At 40.7% G+C, this 19,373-nt stretch overlaps 1 protein-coding gene across 2 annotated transcripts; it reads left to right on the top strand.

Annotated features, from left to right (window-relative positions):
* The first annotated feature begins 222 nt into the window (after positions 1–222).
* On the top strand, positions 223–18,164 carry LOC125551560 (nuclear cap-binding protein subunit 1). Of its 2 annotated transcripts, XM_048714811.1 has the most exons (19): positions 223–438; positions 1,515–1,574; positions 1,856–1,912; positions 2,915–2,986; positions 3,182–3,244; positions 6,831–7,007; positions 7,762–7,887; positions 8,002–8,068; positions 8,260–8,456; positions 8,794–8,864; positions 9,767–9,851; positions 11,070–11,138; positions 12,163–12,281; positions 12,604–12,742; positions 14,088–14,588; positions 16,671–16,970; positions 17,135–17,316; positions 17,657–17,768; positions 17,886–18,164. In XM_048714811.1, the coding sequence occupies exons 1-19, from the start codon at positions 352–354 to the stop codon at positions 17,991–17,993; spliced, it is 2,592 nt and encodes an 863-aa protein (XP_048570768.1). In that variant the 5' UTR covers positions 223–351; the 3' UTR covers positions 17,994–18,164. The 2 variants fall into 2 exon arrangements, with proteins under 2 accessions (XP_048570768.1, XP_048570769.1); XM_048714812.1 differs by lacking the exon at positions 11,070–11,138.
* Positions 18,165–19,373: the final 1,209 nt, after the last annotated feature.

Here is a 19,373-nt window from a genome sequence, read left to right as displayed (position 1 = left end):
CTGTCTAATTATAAAAAAATAAACAAAAACAAATGGCGCTGTCTGCTGCCCCGGGCCAAATCAGCCCATGGTTATCCGACCAAATGAGCCCTTAGAGTATGTTTGGGCGACCGTCATCGTAAGATTTGGACCGTCCAATGGTAAATGTCTTTGTGCCAAATCCACACTAACCAGCCTCCCACAGAGACCGTCCAATGGTAAATGTCCTTGTGCCAAATCCACACTAACCAGCCTCCCACAGAGCCAAACCCCCGCGCACCGACCGAAACCAAAACCCTCGACCCGAGTCGCCTCCTGCCCGCACCCGGCACCTCTCTCTCCGCCACCGCCACCGCCACCGCCACCGCCGCCATGAGCGCTGGCTGGAGGACGCTGCTGCTTCGCATCGGCGACAGGTGCCCCGAGTACGGGGGAACCGCCGACCACAAGGAGCACATCGTGAGTTCCCCTACCTCTCTCCCTCCCACATCGCCACCCCTTCAAAACCCTAGCCACCGGTCACAGTTCTCTGTGCGGAACACTCAGCTCTTGGTATTGGGGGTGCGGAGTGGAATTGGTATCGCGGCGGCTCTCAATGTGCCAACCTGGCTGGCAGTATTAAAAAACAACACATCACGGTGTGACTCCGGATGGGGTGCTAGTGCTTTTTTAATCACTATTGTTCTAGGGCGCCTACAGTTCCCTGCCTGTTCTTAATTATCCAAAAGCTTTGCAGCCTTTGCTTTCGTCATCTCATTCCTGCCAATCTAGCATCGTCGCTCTCAACAGTTGGATTTGGTTCCCAGGCCGTTGGATCTGCTTCTTGCATTTAGATACAGCAAGTTGGCTCAGTATGATAGAGACCAAACTTGGGTTGCGACGTACTACTAGTGCCTTAGGAACTTGTCTGCTTGCAGTGTTGCACATCTGCTGTCACAATTCAATTTCTGGCCATGACTAAAAGTTTGGACCTTGTTTGGACGGTTGCCAACTTTTGGGCATGCCAATTCCCCTTTGCCTACTCTAGTACATTTTTCTTCCCAACACTGGCCAATTCATGGGCAAACAGAACCTTGGCCAAATTTGTTTGTTGGACAAGCCCGAGCTCAAACCAAACACATCCTAATATCCTATGACTACATATTGGTGTTACAATAATCCTAGGATAGTTCCAGGGTTATTATTATGTTAAGAGCGACATAAATCGTTTGTCACTTTATCCTGTTTCTAGTTGAACATGCCCTCTAAGATAAGTGAAATTGTGGTACTATTGGATAGTAGTATGTAATGATGAAGATTACCCATCTCTAGGTATAATCCTGATTTATTGCAAAATGCAGTTTCAATCAAATGATTACTAAAGGGTTCCAAGCAAGTTCATAGACACACACATTTTTCCTGTGATTGTTTGTCAATATTTACAACATCGCAGTTGTTCCAACTAACGCACAATGGTCTGAATAGAATGTTGCATTTTTTCATCTATCATGCCATGTTTCTTTCGCACCTGTTCTGACCAAGCATTGGCTTCACAGGAAATCTGTTACAATGTGCTTTCTCGTGAATATGAACACTCCAAAGATGATATTTTTGAGGTTGGTGTCCAACATTCTACTCTGTGTTTGTTCATATTATTGTGCTTTTACTATTCCAATCTGGCTATCTTTTGATAATCTATAGTTTTAATTCTACGAAGAAGCATTAGTGCTTAATTGGTTCCTTCTCAGACATTGTTCAAAGAAAAAAACGTGGAGTATGGATCCTACATGCTGCATCCTGTAGCATTTGCTTACCTCTTCAATGCCTTCGATACATATCACCATCTTTTATCTGAATTTATTTGAGGTGCTAACTAAATGTACCTTTGTCCAAGCAGTTTCTCCTTCAGTGTGCAGAACAATTACCTCACAAGATTCCTTTCTTTGGAGTTTTGGTATGCAGCTATTTCTATGAAGCCTATACACTCTGCTAATTTATGTTGTCTTCTTTCATAAATATTACTCGTGGATCATTTGAAGTTCTTATTGAATCTCAATACATGTTTGACTTGTTGCTCATGCTTTGAATGTCCTTATTATTTCTGTAACAAAGAGGGAAGCAGCATGTATATCAGCATTATAAACAACATATATCTACTATGCATATTTATAGTTTTGAGTTTCTGGTTGGACTTATGAAACAAAACATGGCCCTGTACAAGCGTACAGTTTGGTCATATACGCCACAGTTATAGTTTGTAACCCTGATCTAAAATGTGATCTATATGATTGGTGACTTTACATTGTGAGTGAACTTTGAAGTTCACATATGCTTTGGCTCATATTCTGTTGGCCTAGGTCTTATCATGTTTACACATGATCTGCATGTTATTTTTTAATCTGTGGGTAGGATTTTGATTATTCTAGTGCTCATGTATGACTGCTCATTTATATATCCTCTCCCACGCAAAGCTTGCCATGCCAATGCAAACATACTATCTTTTCATTATTTCCACATGTGTTGTGCAACAAACCTGCTACTTATAAATAAACAGAGATCAATTGTGGTCTCTTGATCCCTGCGGTACCGTGTATGCTATGGTGGGCGATGATGTCCAGCCGTTTGCCAATACTTCTACGATTTTATTCTGTTGGCGTATTTTTATGTGCATCTATTCGTGAGAGGAGGGTATGTCTATTGTTTTAGGTCAAATGATGAATTAATCGCAAAAAAATGGACGCACAGTAATTTTGTATTTGAGCAGTTATCTTCCATAAAGAACTGGTCTTTATTTATGGCAGTTGGTTTTAATACCTTATGTACCTAACTTTGTAATCTCACATTAAATTAATTTTTGAGCTACATGTTTTAAGAACAAGATGCTGCTATATGATCTCTCTTATTTAATTGAACTAAATTGTTGTGATGGTTCTGCTTTGTTCTTTTGTAATGTCAGATAGGTTTGATAAATTTAGAAAATGAAGATTTTGCCAAGGGTATCGTGGATGCAACACAGGCAAACCTACAGGTGTGAATCTTTGTTTCTACATCACAGAGCATGGCAGCATCTGTTAATCCTTTCTCCCCCCTTGTTCAACTGGAGAAATGTTCTCTATGATTATATTCCAGCATTATTGACTTATTATGCCACTGGACTTCTTTTTGCCAACTTTGGTCCCTCTTAAGATCATCCTAGCCTTGTAATGACTCATTGTAATTGCAGGATGCTTTGCATACTGAAAACCGTGATAGGATCAGGATATTGCTGCGGTTTCTCTGTGGCCTGGTAAGTTATGTAGTAGTTTTGGGTTGATTCTCTTGCTCATCCTTTTCTAGCTGCTACCATGTGTCCCAACTTGTGATTCTTGAATATGTCATACCTGACATATTGACATGTTATATTGGCAACACATGTTCATCAATAATCGAGCACTGCTAAAGGTGTTTAGTCTCTTCCTGTTACACTAGTCATGTGTAATTCTAAACTAGAAGTACGAATAACTATATGATAAAATTGGGAAGGGTGCTGTTCTGAGGGAAATAATAGTTGCAAGGTCTCTTTGGATTGTAGGAATGAAACACAGGATTTCGATGGGAATGCAAGTGCAAAACTGATGATTGCAAAACATAGGAAAGCTGCAGGGTAGTCGTTTGTGTAGGACATAGGAAAACTTCCTTAGTTACTAAGCAAATCAGTAGAAAAGAAGACGGAGTGGATGCCAAATTCCTATAGAATTACGGGCACAGGAAAGCAATCCATACAAATTCTTTAACTTCATTCGTATAATCAAACGGGCCTCTATAGGGAAAAAAAATCCTAAGTAGTTGCATCCTCTAAGAATCATACGATCTTTAAGGCAGTAGTGTTGCATGCATGTTAGTTATGGCTTATTTGTGTAGCTTCGGCTTCTCCAGCCCAGAAACTGAAGCAGTACAAGTCTAGAGATATGTTTTTTTTATGATTTATATCATAATTTGTATAATTTATGATTGTAGAACTTGCATTTGGTCAGCATATTGGTTTGCGCGATATCATCCTTACGTTAGGCTCTGATATCTCCTATTGCTCCCTGTATTGAGAGCTTATAACTGTTTCCCCTTTGTATTTTCCTCGCTCTCTAAGGGGTTTTCTGCATATTGTATTGTACCACACTTGTGTACGTGTATATATGTTGTCCTACGGCCACCTAGATATACAAGTTGCATATTTCCTAACATGGTATTAGAGCATTAGTTTTTTCCCCGCATGCTCAACTTGTGCTCTTTCTGATCCTGTCTCGTGCACCGCCGCTACCTTTCCCTTGCCGGCAGCCGTTGTTCCTTCTCTCACGCCGGCCACCGGTCCGCCTATTCTCCATGCGCGCCTCCTGCCGTCGTTGTTCCGCCCTCTTGCGTATCTCGCCCGCTCGTCAAGTTGGCCAAGCAACCTTCCACCAATGCGCCGTCTGTGCCTTCCGCAAGCACGGCCCATGCCAACACGTGCTCCTCGCCGGCTTTGCGTTTGACCGCGTGCGCTGTTCGATCCGCTTGTTGTGTTCTGCCCGACCCTTCTGGTGTGCCTCCTCTCCGGATCGAGTTGGCCCTGTATCAGGTCAAAGCCCGTTGGCTCGTACGAGCTTGAAGCTCCGCTGTGTGTTGTCCCACCCCACCTGTAGGTCGTCAGATGTGTATTTCTCGGGATGTGACTTTTGATGAGTCTCGTCCCTCTAATCATGTCCATCTTCCTCGACCTTTTCAGTGGAGGATATCTTAGTCCTCACTTTTCATGACACTCCTATCAATCCTGTTGAGCCCTTGTCCATCTGTCCTACTGCTCCTGATTCTCCAACTATTGCATATTTGATGCCGCCATCTCCTATGGCTTCGTCACCTCACTTATCACAGGATTCTACACCTTCATCACCGGTGGCTTCCCCATCTCCATCACCTGAGTTTATTCCGGTGATTCCTCCTCGTATTTTTCCATCTTTTCCTCACTTCTATACTCGCCGTTTGTATGTTGTGGATGTGTCTACTAATGTGCCATCTACTTCTGATGTGCCATGTTCCTCGTCTCATCCTACTTATGGCTTGCGTCCTCGTCTGCTTCCGCCTGTTGACCGCCTTGGTTTTCTTAAGCCGACTTCTTATCGTGATGCTGTTGTTCATCCCAAATGACAGCTTGGAATGGCAGGCACCGACACGTGGGATCTTGTTTCTCTTCCTCCCTGTGTTTGTCCCATCACTTGTAAGTGGGTCTATAAGGTTAAGACTCGCTCCGATGGTTCTGTTGAGCGCTACATAGCTAGTCTTGTGGCTCGTGGCTTCCAGCAGGAGCATGGTTGTGATTACAATGAGACTTTTGCTCCTGTGGCCCATATGACCATTGTTTAAGAATGCCTTTCTTAATGGTGAGTTGCGTGAGGAGGTTTACATGCAACCACTGCCTGGGTATTTTGTTCCTGACTGCATGGTCTGCCATCTTCGCCGCTCTCTCTATGGCCTTAAGCAAGCCCCTCGCGCCTGGTTTGAACATTTTGCCTCTGTGATGACTGCTGCTGGTTTTTTAGCGTGTGCTCATGATCCTGCACTGTTTGTCCACCTTTCTGCTCGTGGTCGGACTCTTCCTCTATATGTTGATGACATGATCATCATTGGCGATGACCCCGAGTATATTGCCTTTGTGAAGGCACGCCTTAGTGAGCAGTTTCTTATATCCGATCTTGGCCCTCTTAGCTATTTTCTTGTGATTGAGGTCTCTTCTACCTCTGATGCCTTTTTTACTTCCCAAGAAAAGTATACCCAAGATTTTATTGCTTGTGCTGCTCTTACTGATTATCGCATTGTTGAGACTCCCATGGATCTCAATGTTCATCTCCGTGCTACTGATAGTGACCCCTTGTCTGATCCGACGCGTTATCGTCATCTTGTTGGGAGTCTTGTCTATCTAGCTATCACTTGTCCAGATATCTTCTATCCTGTCCATATTTTGGGCCAGTTTGTCTCTGCTCTCACTTTGGTTCACTATAGTCACCTCCTTCGTGTTCTCTATTATCTTTGTGGCATGATCTCTCACCATCTGTTCTTTCCCCGCTCCAGTTCATTACAACATCAGGCCTATTCAGATGCTATGTGAGCTAGTGATCCCTTAGATTGCCGTTCGCTTTCTGCTTACTGTTTTTTTGTTGGTGGTTCTCTCATTGTCCTGAAGACGAAGAAAAGGCTGAGTTGTGAGCTATGGCTCTTTTGACGGCAGAGGTGACTTGGTTACGGTGGTTATTTCAGGAGTTTGATGTTTCTATCACTACACCTACTCTGCTCTTGTCTGACAGTACAAGTGCTATTAGTATTGCCCGTGACCTTGTTAAGCATGAGCTCACCAAACATATTGGTGTTGATGCTTCTTTTGTGCGCGCTGGTTTGCAGGATCTGGTTATTGCTCTTCAGTATGTGCCTTCCGAGTTACAGTTGGCGGATTTCTTTACGAAGGCCCAGACTAAAGCAAAGCACGGCTTCTATCTCTCCAAACTCGTTGATCCACCATGAGTTTTAGAGGGGGGTGGGGGTGTTAGAGTTATATATATTTAGCCGCGTTCCCCTTTTTATTAAGGGGTTTTCTGCATATTGTACCACATCTGTATGTGCATATATACTGGCCTATGGCCACCTGGAAATACAAGTTGCATATTTCCTAACAACAAGTTGATTCTGAATGCTTTTGCTTTGTTCTTGAAAAGAGTCGAGAGATTTCTCTCTGTCCTCCTTCCTTTCATGGTAGAATTTTTTTCTTGTATTTTGCGCTGTATAGACGAGGCAATTTGTAGTGTTTCTGTTGTTTCAACCTTTTCTTCTTGTAACTGTAGAATGTGTGTGTGTGTGTGTGTGTTTTGTAGATGTGCAGCAAAGTTATATCCCCAAATTCCATTATTGAGACATACGAGACACTTTTATCATCTGCTGCAACTATATTGGATGAGGATGCTGGAAATGCTTCTTGGCAACCACGTGCTGATTTTTATGTTTATTGTATTTTGGCTTCCCTTCCATGGGGTGGTTCAGAATTGTTCGAGGTAATGCTATTAAACTATTCTGGTACTGTTTAATCTTTATTATATCTGGATCTTGTTTATTGTGAGACGGTTATTCATTTAAGTCAGAGAATAATGGTTGTTCTATTTATATGAGTAATATCTTTTATTTATGGTCATGCATTACCTTTGGTGTCCAATTTGACTGCTTTAGCAGCAACACATGATTCTTGTTCTCTGCTTGTATGAACCCCCATTGGCTTTATTAAGCTACTTTGATTACTCCCCTTTTTTGTAGTATGTGCGGTTCAATTTGAATGCCTCTGTTACGCTGGCACTGCTATTTTGCACATCTTAATAATTAGTGTTCATGCACCTTTTCTAGTTTTTGATCTTTAGAAGGGTATCTTCATTATTTTCTAATGTTGCTCTATATCATTCCGTCATCTATTTGAAAGCTGCACTATAAGCATCCCAACATATTTTCAAGAAGTGAAATAGGGACACTGCTCCTCTAGTAAGTAGCAAGACTTGTGCATATGAGTACCCACTGACCTTGAAAGTTTGTATGTGTCTGCACCATAAAATGAACATTAGCCATGATTGCTTAGACCTTCTGGAAGAATGCATGAGCCACATTTACATTCTGGGGGTGGGTGGGGTACTCCCCACCAAATTATTGTTGCAATGCAAAGTTATAGGCTCCTACAATGTACTCCCATTCTTGAATTGTGTATTAGAAAATTCTGCAGACATGAATCGGTGGTAGAATACACTGATGAATTCTGACATGCAGCAAGTCCCGGATGAACTCGAGAGGGTTCTGGTTGGTATACAGTCTTACATAAGCATCAGAAGGCATTTTGATGATATTGCCTTCTCAGTCTTCGAGACGGATGAAGGCAACTCTCCCAATAAGAAGGTACTGGCAATTTCTTGAATGTCTGAACCTTACACTGGTTTATTTCCTGAATTCCGATCCATTTAACTCCTTTTATGATATTTTGATCAGTTCAGTAACTTATATTCTTTGTAGGATTTCATGGAAGATCTATGGGAGCATATGCAACTTCTTTCTCGTAATGGATGGAAGGTTAAAAGTGGTATGTCATTACATGATATAAAATACACACGATTTCTTACTGAAATAATACGCTGTTGAGTTTTAATATTCAAGCAGTATAGTGTTGAATGATAAGATAACTTCTTCTTTATCCAGCTCAGGACTGTATACGTAATTCCAAATGTGCAGTTTCTTAATTTGTTTTGCATTCTGTTTAATTGCCCCTCGCAGTTCCAAAACCTTACTTGTCGTTTGAAGCTCAGTTAGTAGTTGGAAAATCTCACCGTTTCCACCCAGTTAGTTGCCCACCGCCTACTTTCACGATGTCATCTTCTGAGATATTAAAAGGGCAAGAGAAGCATGAAGCCAATCTAAAGTATCCTCAAAGGCTTCGTAGGCTCCATATATTTCCAACAAATAAAGCTGAGGTAAATCGCAACTTTATGTATATACTAGTCCATTGAGCATTGTTACATTTAATGTTTTCATCACTGTCTTTTCTGTAACGTATGTTAACTAACATGAAATTCGCTATTACTTGGTTTTATGTTACAAAGTTCACCTGTTTATATACTTATTATGAGGCAGACACCTTTATGCTATGTTCTAGTCCATTGATCATTGTTACATTTAATATTTTCATTGCTGTATTTTTTGTAATGCATGTTAACTACATGAAATTCGCTATTACTTGGTTTTATGTTGCAAAGTTCACCTATTTATATATATACTTATGAGCCCTAATCAGCTATCATTTTCTTACAGAATATGCAACCTGTAGACCGTTTTGTTGTTGAGGAATACATATTGGATGTGCTGCTTTTCTTCAATGGATGGTCAGTTACAATTTTTTCTCAGTTCTATTAGTGTGTTTGACACTTGTACAAAAGCTGCGATTGTTAGATGTCAGACATCTGTTTGTTAAGTTGTTCATGCATGACATTGCTGACACCATGTACTCATTGGATTTGCTTGTCAGTCCTTAATGTGAATAAATTTGGTGTTCTCTATCTTCGTAGTGCTGAGTCTTATGTTCTCTCCTTGGTTAACAAAATCTGGCTGTATTTGGATGTGTTGCTTTTGTCTATCATCTCTTGTTAAGCTCTAGAATTTTGGTCTATAAACCTTGCTCCCAAAGTATGCAGTGGAGGTGTTCTAACATCTGTTTTATTTTTGCTAGAACTAATCCTGTTTTATTACTTACAACACCTTGCTGTAAATTTCTCCCAACAGTGTGGCAACCACGGTTGTGACGAACAAGTTGTTTGCCACACACGTGGCATCAAATAGGGTATAGGGGTAATAAAGTGTATCATGCCAAGCCAAAGGTTCTGGAAAGAACTAAGCACAAGCCTAACAATGTCAAAGTTCCTAACTCAACAACAAACAAACTACAACAACAAAGCCTTTCAGTCTCAAACAATTTGGGGTAGGCTAGGGTTGAAACCCGTAATATATCGAAACTAAGTCATGGTTCTGGCACGTGGATAGCTAACTTCCACACACCCCTGTGCATGGCTAAATCTTTGGTGAAGTTGCCTAACTCAAGTGTGACATTTTTACTTTGCTGCTAGCATGCGGAAATATCATTTTGAAGACAATAATTAGGGTTGACAACTTTTCTCATGCCCATCACGGGAAAATTTGTTGAATTTTGTGTTAATATTTGCCTGCTGAATTGTATTATTTTGGTTCTCTTACTAATTCTATCATGGTTATATTTTTCTTTGAAAGACAGTCGCAAAGAATGTGCGTTTTATTTGGTCAGCCTTCCTGTGTCTTTTCGGTATGAATACCTGATGGCTGAGACCATATTTTCACAGGTATTTCTGAACTATCTTTATTACGTGTGTTTTAGACTATTATTACTAGTTTCTGCATGTCTGCCTTCATGTTAAGTGAACTGTTATCTTTAGTTGTTGCAGAAGTGAATCTTCATGTTCCACTCTAAATTTCTTGTATGGCAATGATTTAACTTAACCACAATGAAATGGGTAGTAAACCTTGCTTTTCTTGGTGCATGTGTTGAGTTTCGCCCAAGCATTTCCAGTGGATCTGCTGAATATGACCGATTGTTTGGGTGTGCTGATCTGAGCTAATTGTGGATTAGTTTGGAGATATTATTGTGGTAGTAACACATAGTTTATATTGAGTAAGGTTTGAAAAATTACGTCCAGCTGACCAACATGAATAAGTTCACCTAAGTTCGCAAATTTTGTTCAAGATCCAATATTTGTGTCTAGCTTTCTGCTTTTCCCAATATATATTTCCCTTTATAGAGTATATGAATTTTTATGATCTTATACAATTATGGGCGGCTCAACGAACTGACCTTGTCATACAAAAATGATCCTACCTTAGATCATTATCTTGCTAACATTGTTTAACTATCCGTGGTATTCTTAAATATAATGATGATAAACCTAGAAAAGCTGGCTGGAAAACTTCAACCTGCCATGAGTATCTCTGAACAAGTGTATTACTTCCGTGCAATAGTTTCAGCAGAGTTTAATGTACATGTATATTAATAAAGAAGGACAAAATCACTCATTTAGGTACTAAAGTTAAACCCTTGAGTGTTCCTTCCGAATAGTTGCCAGTTTGCCATTTCTGTCTTCATATTGATCTACTAATATTGTTTGGGGCAGTTATACATGTATTTCACAATACTAGAAAAAGAAGACATGGCCGGCATGAATTTGGTTATTAATAAATCCAAATTGTGACTCTTCAGGCTGTTTTCTATTTAGTAGCTGAATTTTAAAATTCCTTGGAATACTGTCTTGATTGGTAGCGTGCCAACTATTTTTGCATTTTATCTGAGGTGTTGGTTCTGGGCTTTATGATACCAAGTTGTATCCTGGTTCTGATGGATTATAGACACTAACAGTCTTAACAGTTACCGCTATATTTTTATAAAGATATAGTTAGGATACCTAGTGCAATATTTATGCATGCATTTTTTCTCCATTATCCATTATAGCGAGTATACTTGTCAAATAAAAATGAATCTTTTCTTATGACATATTGATATTCTGCAGCTACTATTGCTGCCGAATCCACCTTTCAGGCCAATCTACTATACATTGGTTATCATTGATCTTTGCAAGGTAGTTCTTTAATGCTTTGAGACTGTTTAGCTGATATTTTGTGTGGTGATGAGACCAGTATGCAATGTGAGATTTAAAAATACATCATTGTTAATGAGCACATCAGCAGACCTAAATACTCCTTGAGTTCTATCATGGCCATGCAGATTTTGGTGCATGGGTTGACCAAAATTCTGTTACATAATTGTATGGTTATGATGAGCACAGTTGTGAAACCACAGTTCCTTTGTTTCGTCAATAGGACACTTATGATTCATTCATAACATACTTAAACATACTGTTTACTATTTGTGTTCGAAAGAATGATATTGTTATGATCTATCTGCATACCAGATTCCCATTCCATACTTGCTTATGTTTTCATCTATACCATTACACCTTTTATTTTTGGTAAACTATTGATGCCATAATTTCTGCCTGTGAAATGCGAATGTAGATCTGCTCTAGATCTTTGAACCATATAATCAACGTAGATGTGGATGTGAAGTGTAGCACCCTCAAATTGATAGGTTCAGTGTATTTACTTATTTGCAAGTAAGCTTCCACGAGCTAAGGTAATCACGAAGTAATCAATTTTCTGTATGGTTTCATAGCAAATCTGAGTCCTAGAAAAATAATTGAGCTGTCTATTAGTGAGTTGGCTACTTAAACAACATAAGCTTTGGATATGTCATATATAGGATGCATGTTACACTTTTCACGTCTGTCAACTCACCTGATTGCGACATTTACTAGTCTGTTGAGTTGATACCTGGACCATCAGGGTCATCACCACAAATCGTTATTTATCCTCTCGCCCAAAGATCGGGACACCACTTATCACATCAACACCATACCATTACCAAGTGTTCTGGATGTCTTTGTTCAACATTTAGAGAATAGGCAACACATGGTTCGCGTGCAACCTCCCGTAGAAACCGGCTGGTTACAGTTTTACCTTTTTTCCTTCCCATAAAAGAAAATTGTTTTACTTTCTTCCTTGAGGATGAGTGGACCGAGTCTAATTATCTTAACATATCTTCAGGCTTTGCCAGCTGCATTTCCATCTGTGGTGGTAGCAGCAGTACATGCTCTTTTTGACAGAATAAGTAACATGGATACAGAGTGCCGCACCAGACTTATCCTATGGTTTTCACATCATTTGTAAGTTCATTGCCATGTATTTGTTTTGTTCACGAGTGTTCCTGCTTTGTTTATTTGGCCTAGTATGAGTTTGTTGGAACCTCTTACTGCAGCCTATTGGCTATTGCTACTCTTCCTCTCGATGTTCAATATCCTAATGATGACCCACTTCTGCTACTGCTTAAAAAAATCCATAAAACGTTACATACAATGCTAGTATAGCTTTGAAACCAATTGGTTTCAGAACATAAATTTTCTTTTCACAAGTTTGATCTCCTGTAGCACTGAAAACAAACTGCAACCTTGTACTGCTAAATCTTAATGACATTATCTGCCTACGCAGGTCAAATTTTCAATTCATTTGGCCTTGGCAGGAGTGGGCCAATGTCAAGGGCCTACCAAAATGGGCTCCACAACGTGTTTTTGTCCAAGAAGTACTAGAAAGGGAAATTCGGTTGTCCTATTTCGAGAAAATCAAGCAGGTTAGTGACATATGAGACATTCCTTTTCAATAAGGAGTTTTTTTTTACAATTTATTGTTTTGTGTTAGATTTATGCCTTGCCACTTTGATTTGGTAAAAGGTCCTTTTTACTACCCTGAAGTATTACAGTTGATCGGATAACCCCCTGATCTATATTTTTGGTTCAGTTCACTCTCCTCGAGTTTAACCCCTTACCCTAGTTTCAGACTCTTGTTTGACTGATGTGGAATGGTTCTGCCACGTGGCATCATACATGAACAATGACATCATCAAAATCACACAAGATCCTGCCAATCTGCCAACTGCAATATCTTCTTCAACCTTTGTTCCTTCTGTCTTTATTTCTCACCCCTTCTGCCCATATCTTTCTATTTTGTACCAAGCTCATCTGCTCCTCGCAGCCAAGAGTGGTAGCATGTGCATCCACCAAGCAGCTGCACCAAATCTATTGCCGTGGAACCAATGGTCTCGAGCACCATGTGCCGAAGTAGGGGGACAATAACTGCTCATTTATCAATAGCCGTGGTAGTTCCCTTTGTTTCCCGTCGTGCACTCTACACCTATCGTGATCCTGCTCAAGAGACGCTTCACCCATTAGTAAAGAGGTGGGAAGTGAGCACGAGCGATGAGATCTGTGACTGGGAGGTGACTACTGGCTGAGACGGGACGACTTGTTTGGCCGTGTCCAGAGTGGCCATTGAACTCTGCCCAACCAATAGTCGTGCTGACATACATCTTTGTCCAATATTGTGTGCCTCTCGTTGCCTTTGCTCATATTGCATCCTCAATCTTCTTCACCCTCAATCATTTCCACAAAATTGTTCTCCCATCATGTTTATTACATCCGGATGACATATGAACCTGGCATGTGTATCATGCCCTTGACTTTATCAGTACCTAATTCACGTGCCTGGTTAAACTCAGTTGCCTGCCTGCTCACAGAAGAGCATTGTTGGCTTGTTGCGTGTGCAACCACTACTTTAGCTTAACGGCATTTTCCTTGTTCCAGTTTAACAGCATCCATGGCCATGGCGTTCCTCGTTGTCTGTGTTTTCTGGAACGATGTCCCCATCCATGTATGCATTCTTTTTTGTCCACAGCTCTGAGTCTTGTGTACTTATTGCCCACGTCAGCAAAACCACAATATGAAACCAGAGTAGGCGGTTTAGTAAATGGTAACTGAAACTTTGGGGGAGAAAACTGAACCAAGAAATAGATGGGGCAAATACTTCAGGGGAGTAAAAAGGACCTTTTTTGCTTTATATTTGTATATCCTTCTACTCAATTGTTGTGTGGTTTGCAAATGGTCATTTGAATTGAATTTATTGCCTTTATTGTTTTGCAGAGTATTGAAGATGCTGCTGAGTTAGAAGGGTTGTTACCCCCAAAAGCTGGTCCTAATTTCAGATATCATACAGATGAAAGCAAAGAAAGCACCGAAGGCCACAGGCTATCCAAGGAACTTGTTAGCATGGTTAGAGGAAGGAAGACTACACGTGATATTATTTTGTGGGTTGAGGAACAAATAGTTCCTGCAAATGGGGCCAAATTCGCAGTTGATGTTGTTAGTCAGACACTTCTTGACATTGGTTCAAAAAGTTTCACCCATCTTATCACTGTTTTGGAGAGATATGGTCAAATAATTTCCAAACTGTGCCCAGATGAGGAAATGCAGTTATTGTTGATGGATGAAGTCAGTGCTTACTGGAAGAACAGTACCCAGATGACTGCTATAGCTATTGATAGAATGATGGGTTATCGCTTAATTTCCAACTTGGCTATAGTCAAGTGGGTTTTTTCTCCTGCTAATGTCGATCAATTTCATGTGTCGGATCGTCCATGGGAGGTAAATTCTTATCCTCATACTAGAAGATACCCTGCGCGTTGCTGCTGGATTTTGTAGCAATCAATCTTTTTTGATTAATTTTTAGGAGGTCCATAGAATCACATTGGTATACTTGTAGTGCTAACAACCTAAATTATGCATTTTGTACAACTACCAAATATAAATTAAAGGTTAAAGGAAGTCCATAGCAAAAGTAGGTAAATCATACGAAGAGAGCCATCTTGAATCATTTATAACCACCCTTTAGTTTGGTATACTGAGCAAGAATAACCCAGAAGAAATTAAAGGCTATGATAATCAATGTGAGCATGAAAATAAATGATGGCATGAAAATAAATGATAGACCAGAAAGAATTCAGAAATAAAATTGCAAATTGTTAGGATATCTTACGTGCGTATCCTGCAATTTGCGCACCTATATTTATGGCATGTTATGTCCTATGTGGATTCTGTAGAGGACAAAATGAATAAAATAACACATCCCATACATGAAGCTGTTTTGGCAAGGAAAGTAATGTTTTATTGGTGCCAAGCCCTGAGAAGGCAAAGATAAAGTAAATATTTTGAGTCAACGAATAAGGATATGGTGAGCTATATATTCTGCAAATAAATGTTTGCATCAACCTGTTTTATTTTTTTTGATCGTTCAGTTAGTATGATGTAACAACAACATTAGGTAATCTGCGTTGGGTATTCCTTTGCACATGTGACAGACATCGGCAAGTAAATGTTTGCGTCAACCTATACTATATTTTTTAATCATGTAGTCCAGTTAGTACTCCCTCCGTTTTTATTTAGTTCGCGTATTAGATTTGGTCAAAGTCAAGCTTTGTAAACTTTGACAAAGTTTATAAACAAAGATATTAACATATACAATAATCAATCAATACCATTAGATTCATTATTAAATGTACTTTCACCTCATATAGATTTGTTATGGTAAATGTTTATATATTTTTCTATAAACTTGGTCAAACTTTACAAAGTTTGACTTTAGTCAAACCTAATATGCAGAGTAAATAAAAACGGAGGGAGTATGATGTAGCTAGCCACAGCATCAGGAACACCATAAAGGAAATCTATGGAAAGTGAGAATATAAAAATGAACACACAAGCGCACTTGCCTCGGTGGTGATGAAAGGCAGCGGCGACCTCATGTAGTGCGGCAATCCTAACGGCTGTGTGAGAAAAAAATCCTTAGCGGTGGAGGATGCTGCAGCTTTGATCCTGGCCGGCCATGGATTTGGAGGAAGATGCCAACAACCATTTGCAACAGCGGCGGTAGAATTTTATTTAGGGTCTGGAGGAAGCAGTTTCACGTGGGGATTACAGAAGGGAAGGGGAAATGGAAGAGGAAGGGGAGGTGGAATGGAAGAGGAAGGGGAAAAGTGCAACCTTGTATTCAATCAAACACTAATTGATAAGGCTGTCTAAACAGACGTACACCACTGATGATCTTCTCAACAAAAAAATATGATGGGGAAGAGATTATGCGTGACATATGAATGGAATTCAACAGTTTCCTTTTTTTAAGATTGCCTCCAGTAGTATCCTTCTAATAATGGGATGCATGTGGTTTGGAGTAATGGGCTGCATGTGGTTACCAACTTGCTAGCAAAGGAATATTAAACACACATAATTAGAAGGGGCTACGCTCAGAAGATTTTTTTGTGGAAGGCTGTTGAGAGTCGTTGACGTGGCAGATTGCTGAGGTGGATAGGCTGCATGTGAAGAGAAATCATGTAGTGGGGGGCTCCTAGATATAGTAGATTTGTCTACTCTAGATTTGCATGTGTCTGGATGTTGCTCATGAAATTTACGGCACATACAAAGATATTTTTTGCCTTATGCATGCATGTTTGGTGTTATATTAATGCTATGTAGCCTTTTCTGCCCAATGCAGCACATAATATACTCCCTCTGTCCCAAAATATAAGATCATTTTTGACACTAGTGGCAAAAATGATCTTATATTTTGGGACGGAGGGATAGTGTAAAAAATGATCTTATACTTTGGGACGGAGGGAGTACTTGTTATGATTTTTTTGTTCAATCTGTCTGATTGGCATGCCCTCTTAACAGATTCTTAGGAATACTGTTAGTAAGACATACAATCGAATCAGTGATCTTCGGAAGGAAATTCAGACACTGAGGAAAAGTATTCAAGTTGCTAAAGAGGCTAGTGCAAAAGCCATCAAAGAGTTGGAGGAGGCTAAATCAATACTTGAAATCGTAGAGGGCCAACCTGTGCCATCTGAAAGACCAGGCAGGCTGAGACGGCTTCAAGGTTTTGCTGACAAAGCAAAAGAAGAGGAAGTAACTATTGAAGAATCGTTAGAGGCAAAGCAGGCTCTCCTTGCCCGGGGGCTTGAAGAAGGCAAAGTATGCTACTCTCTTATATCTTATTTCTGTAAACCCTTGCATATCTGTTGATAACTTGATATACATATTTTTGTGAACTTAAGTTTTCTGTGGCACTTGCTTTTGCTATGAGAGTTTTGAGCATCTCACATCAACTTACCATTATCTCGCCATTGGTTTTCCAGGAATTGCTTAGGTTATTATTCAAGAGCTTTCTTGATGTGCTTACTGAACGCCTGCCACCTGTTTCTGCTGATGGAGATGTTCCTAACCTACGCGCTGGAGATCCTAATGTAACATTTCCAGCCAGTGATCCTGAAGCGGCAACTATGGAGATAGACAATGAAAATGGAGCAGATAACAATAGGTGAGTTTAATACACAGTTTCCAGTACTTCTTTCAGAATGACTGCTTCTGGCAAGTTTGGATTTACATTTTTGTAGAACCAGCCAGATTACCTTGTACTTTTGTGGACATTTATTTTGTGGTGGGGCTTGCTATGAATAATTAATTTGTGTTTAACACACAACACTCACTGGGAATCGAGTCTGAAATAATGCAACGGATATTGGTTCATAGATGAATGAAGACCTGCTCATTAATACCATTATCGGCGTACAACCCAGTATTTACTAGCCAGTGTGCAGTGATGCACATGCTGGTACGAGTTTTACGGCCTCTGCTAACTTGTCGTTATGTTTTGACAGTCAAGTGAATCGTGAAAATACGGAAGCTGGTTATACTATTGGAGAGCTTGAGCAATGGTGCCTATGCACATTGGGGTATCTAAAGTCATTTTCTCGACAGTATGCAACAGAGGTAATTACTGGTGTTGGTTGTTTGAACTGATAAATTCATAATCACTGGTTATTTCAAGTTTCCATGAGCATAAACTGATTGATTAATAGATATAAAAATACATATGATATGTTGCAGATTTGGTCTCACATTGGCATGTTGGACGATGAGGTTTTTGTTGGGAGTATTCACCCTCTCATCCGGAAAGCCGCATTCTCCGGTTTGTGCAGACAGATGAACCAGTGAAGGGTTGTAACTCAGCTTTGATTCCTGACCATCCTGGTCTTGAAAACGACCTGTAAAGACAAGCTGTAACAACATTCTTGACTAATTCTGACATGTGGGCAACACTCGCACCCAAGAATTTCCCTGTTTGGTAGTTATGTTGGTCAGTGTATGTGGAGCTATGCATTTTCATTTGTCTGGTGTCAGTTTGGGTGGAGTAATCTTGACGTGTATTTAGCCTTTTTGCAAACTCCTGCTTGAGACATGAAAAGGTGTTTGATAGTTGAGGGCCATTGGTTGTGCCTTTAGATTGAACATGTGGAGCGCCTGGAAAGTTGGACTGTACATAGACCTGAAAATGGGTTCGGTTTCAAATGGTAGTTATTGGATATATTGCTAAAATATATTAGAATAGGTGAGAGGTCAATTCGCTTGATTAGGATCACTTGTCCCCCACCCCCCCTCCCCTATTGAGTTGGCCTTGACATCGCTCTGCCTATGTTTCAAAGCAGCGTCCCTGTTTTTATAGAGTACGCCAAAAGCTTAGCTTTATATTTACAAGAGAATTAGATACTGCAGGCCTCGCGTACTCTCGCCTACTCCGAACTACCTAGCGGACTACTCACTACCAGTTTGCACTCCCCTCCCTCTCTGGCAATCGCCCACAGGTGTCGCTCTCTTAAGTATAATCTGTATTGTGCCTCTTTCGTTACAGATATCATTCATGGGCGCGCTTGGTGCCTCATAGCTCTCATGAGCGCGATAGCTTGCCGGCAAGTAGCACCCGCTTGTAGCAGCCACGACGTCGGCTCATAGCAAACCGGCGGTGAGTTTGCAGCGATTGTGCATGTGTGAATCCTACAAGAAGCTGCGGTCGGCCAACTTGGTGAAAATGGACAAAACTGGCCCTTATCTGAAACTTCCAACATAAAATGGCCTCAATCTGATTTTTTTTCATGAAATGACCCCTTTTGCATGACGCCCGGAGCTAGGGCGCCATGCTAGATAGCATGACGCACCGGGCTAGGGCGTCATGCTATTTGGCATGGTGCCTAAGCCGGGGCGTCATGCTACATGTCGCTACCATGGCACCTTAGCCCCGGGCGTCATGCTCTCTAGCATGGCGCCCTAGCCCCGGGCGTCATGTAAAAGAGGGCCATTTCATGGTTTTTTTTTCCAGATTGAGGTCATTTTATGTTGAAGTTTCAGATTTGTTCATTTTCACGCCAACTTGTAACACCACTCCAGTGTTGACCCTTGGTTTGGCTTGCCGTGTCCATGCAACACGGCCACACAGTTAGACGGTGGCGAACAAACCAACCTGGGTCCCCACGGACCTTATTGAGGCTGCATTGCAGCACCAATGGGGCATGGTGCTTGCAACAAGCTCATGTGTGAAAT

Source organism: Triticum urartu, chromosome 4 (genome assembly GCF_003073215.2).
Source record: "Triticum urartu cultivar G1812 chromosome 4, Tu2.1, whole genome shotgun sequence".
Classification (NCBI taxonomy): Eukaryota; Viridiplantae; Streptophyta; class Magnoliopsida; order Poales; family Poaceae; genus Triticum; species Triticum urartu.
This window is presented reverse-complemented; position numbering and strand designations above follow the sequence as displayed.

Coding starts and splice junctions, on each gene's coding strand:
- LOC125551560 (XM_048714811.1), top strand. CDS start 352: ATGAGCGCTGGCTGGAGGACGCTGCTGCTTCGCATCGGCGACAGGTGC. Junction 439..1,514: donor CCGACCACAAGGAGCACATC/GTGAGTTCCCCT, acceptor TTGGCTTCACAG/GAAATCTGTTACAATGTGCT. Junction 17,769..17,885: donor CTCGACAGTATGCAACAGAG/GTAATTACTGGT, acceptor GATATGTTGCAG/ATTTGGTCTCACATTGGCAT.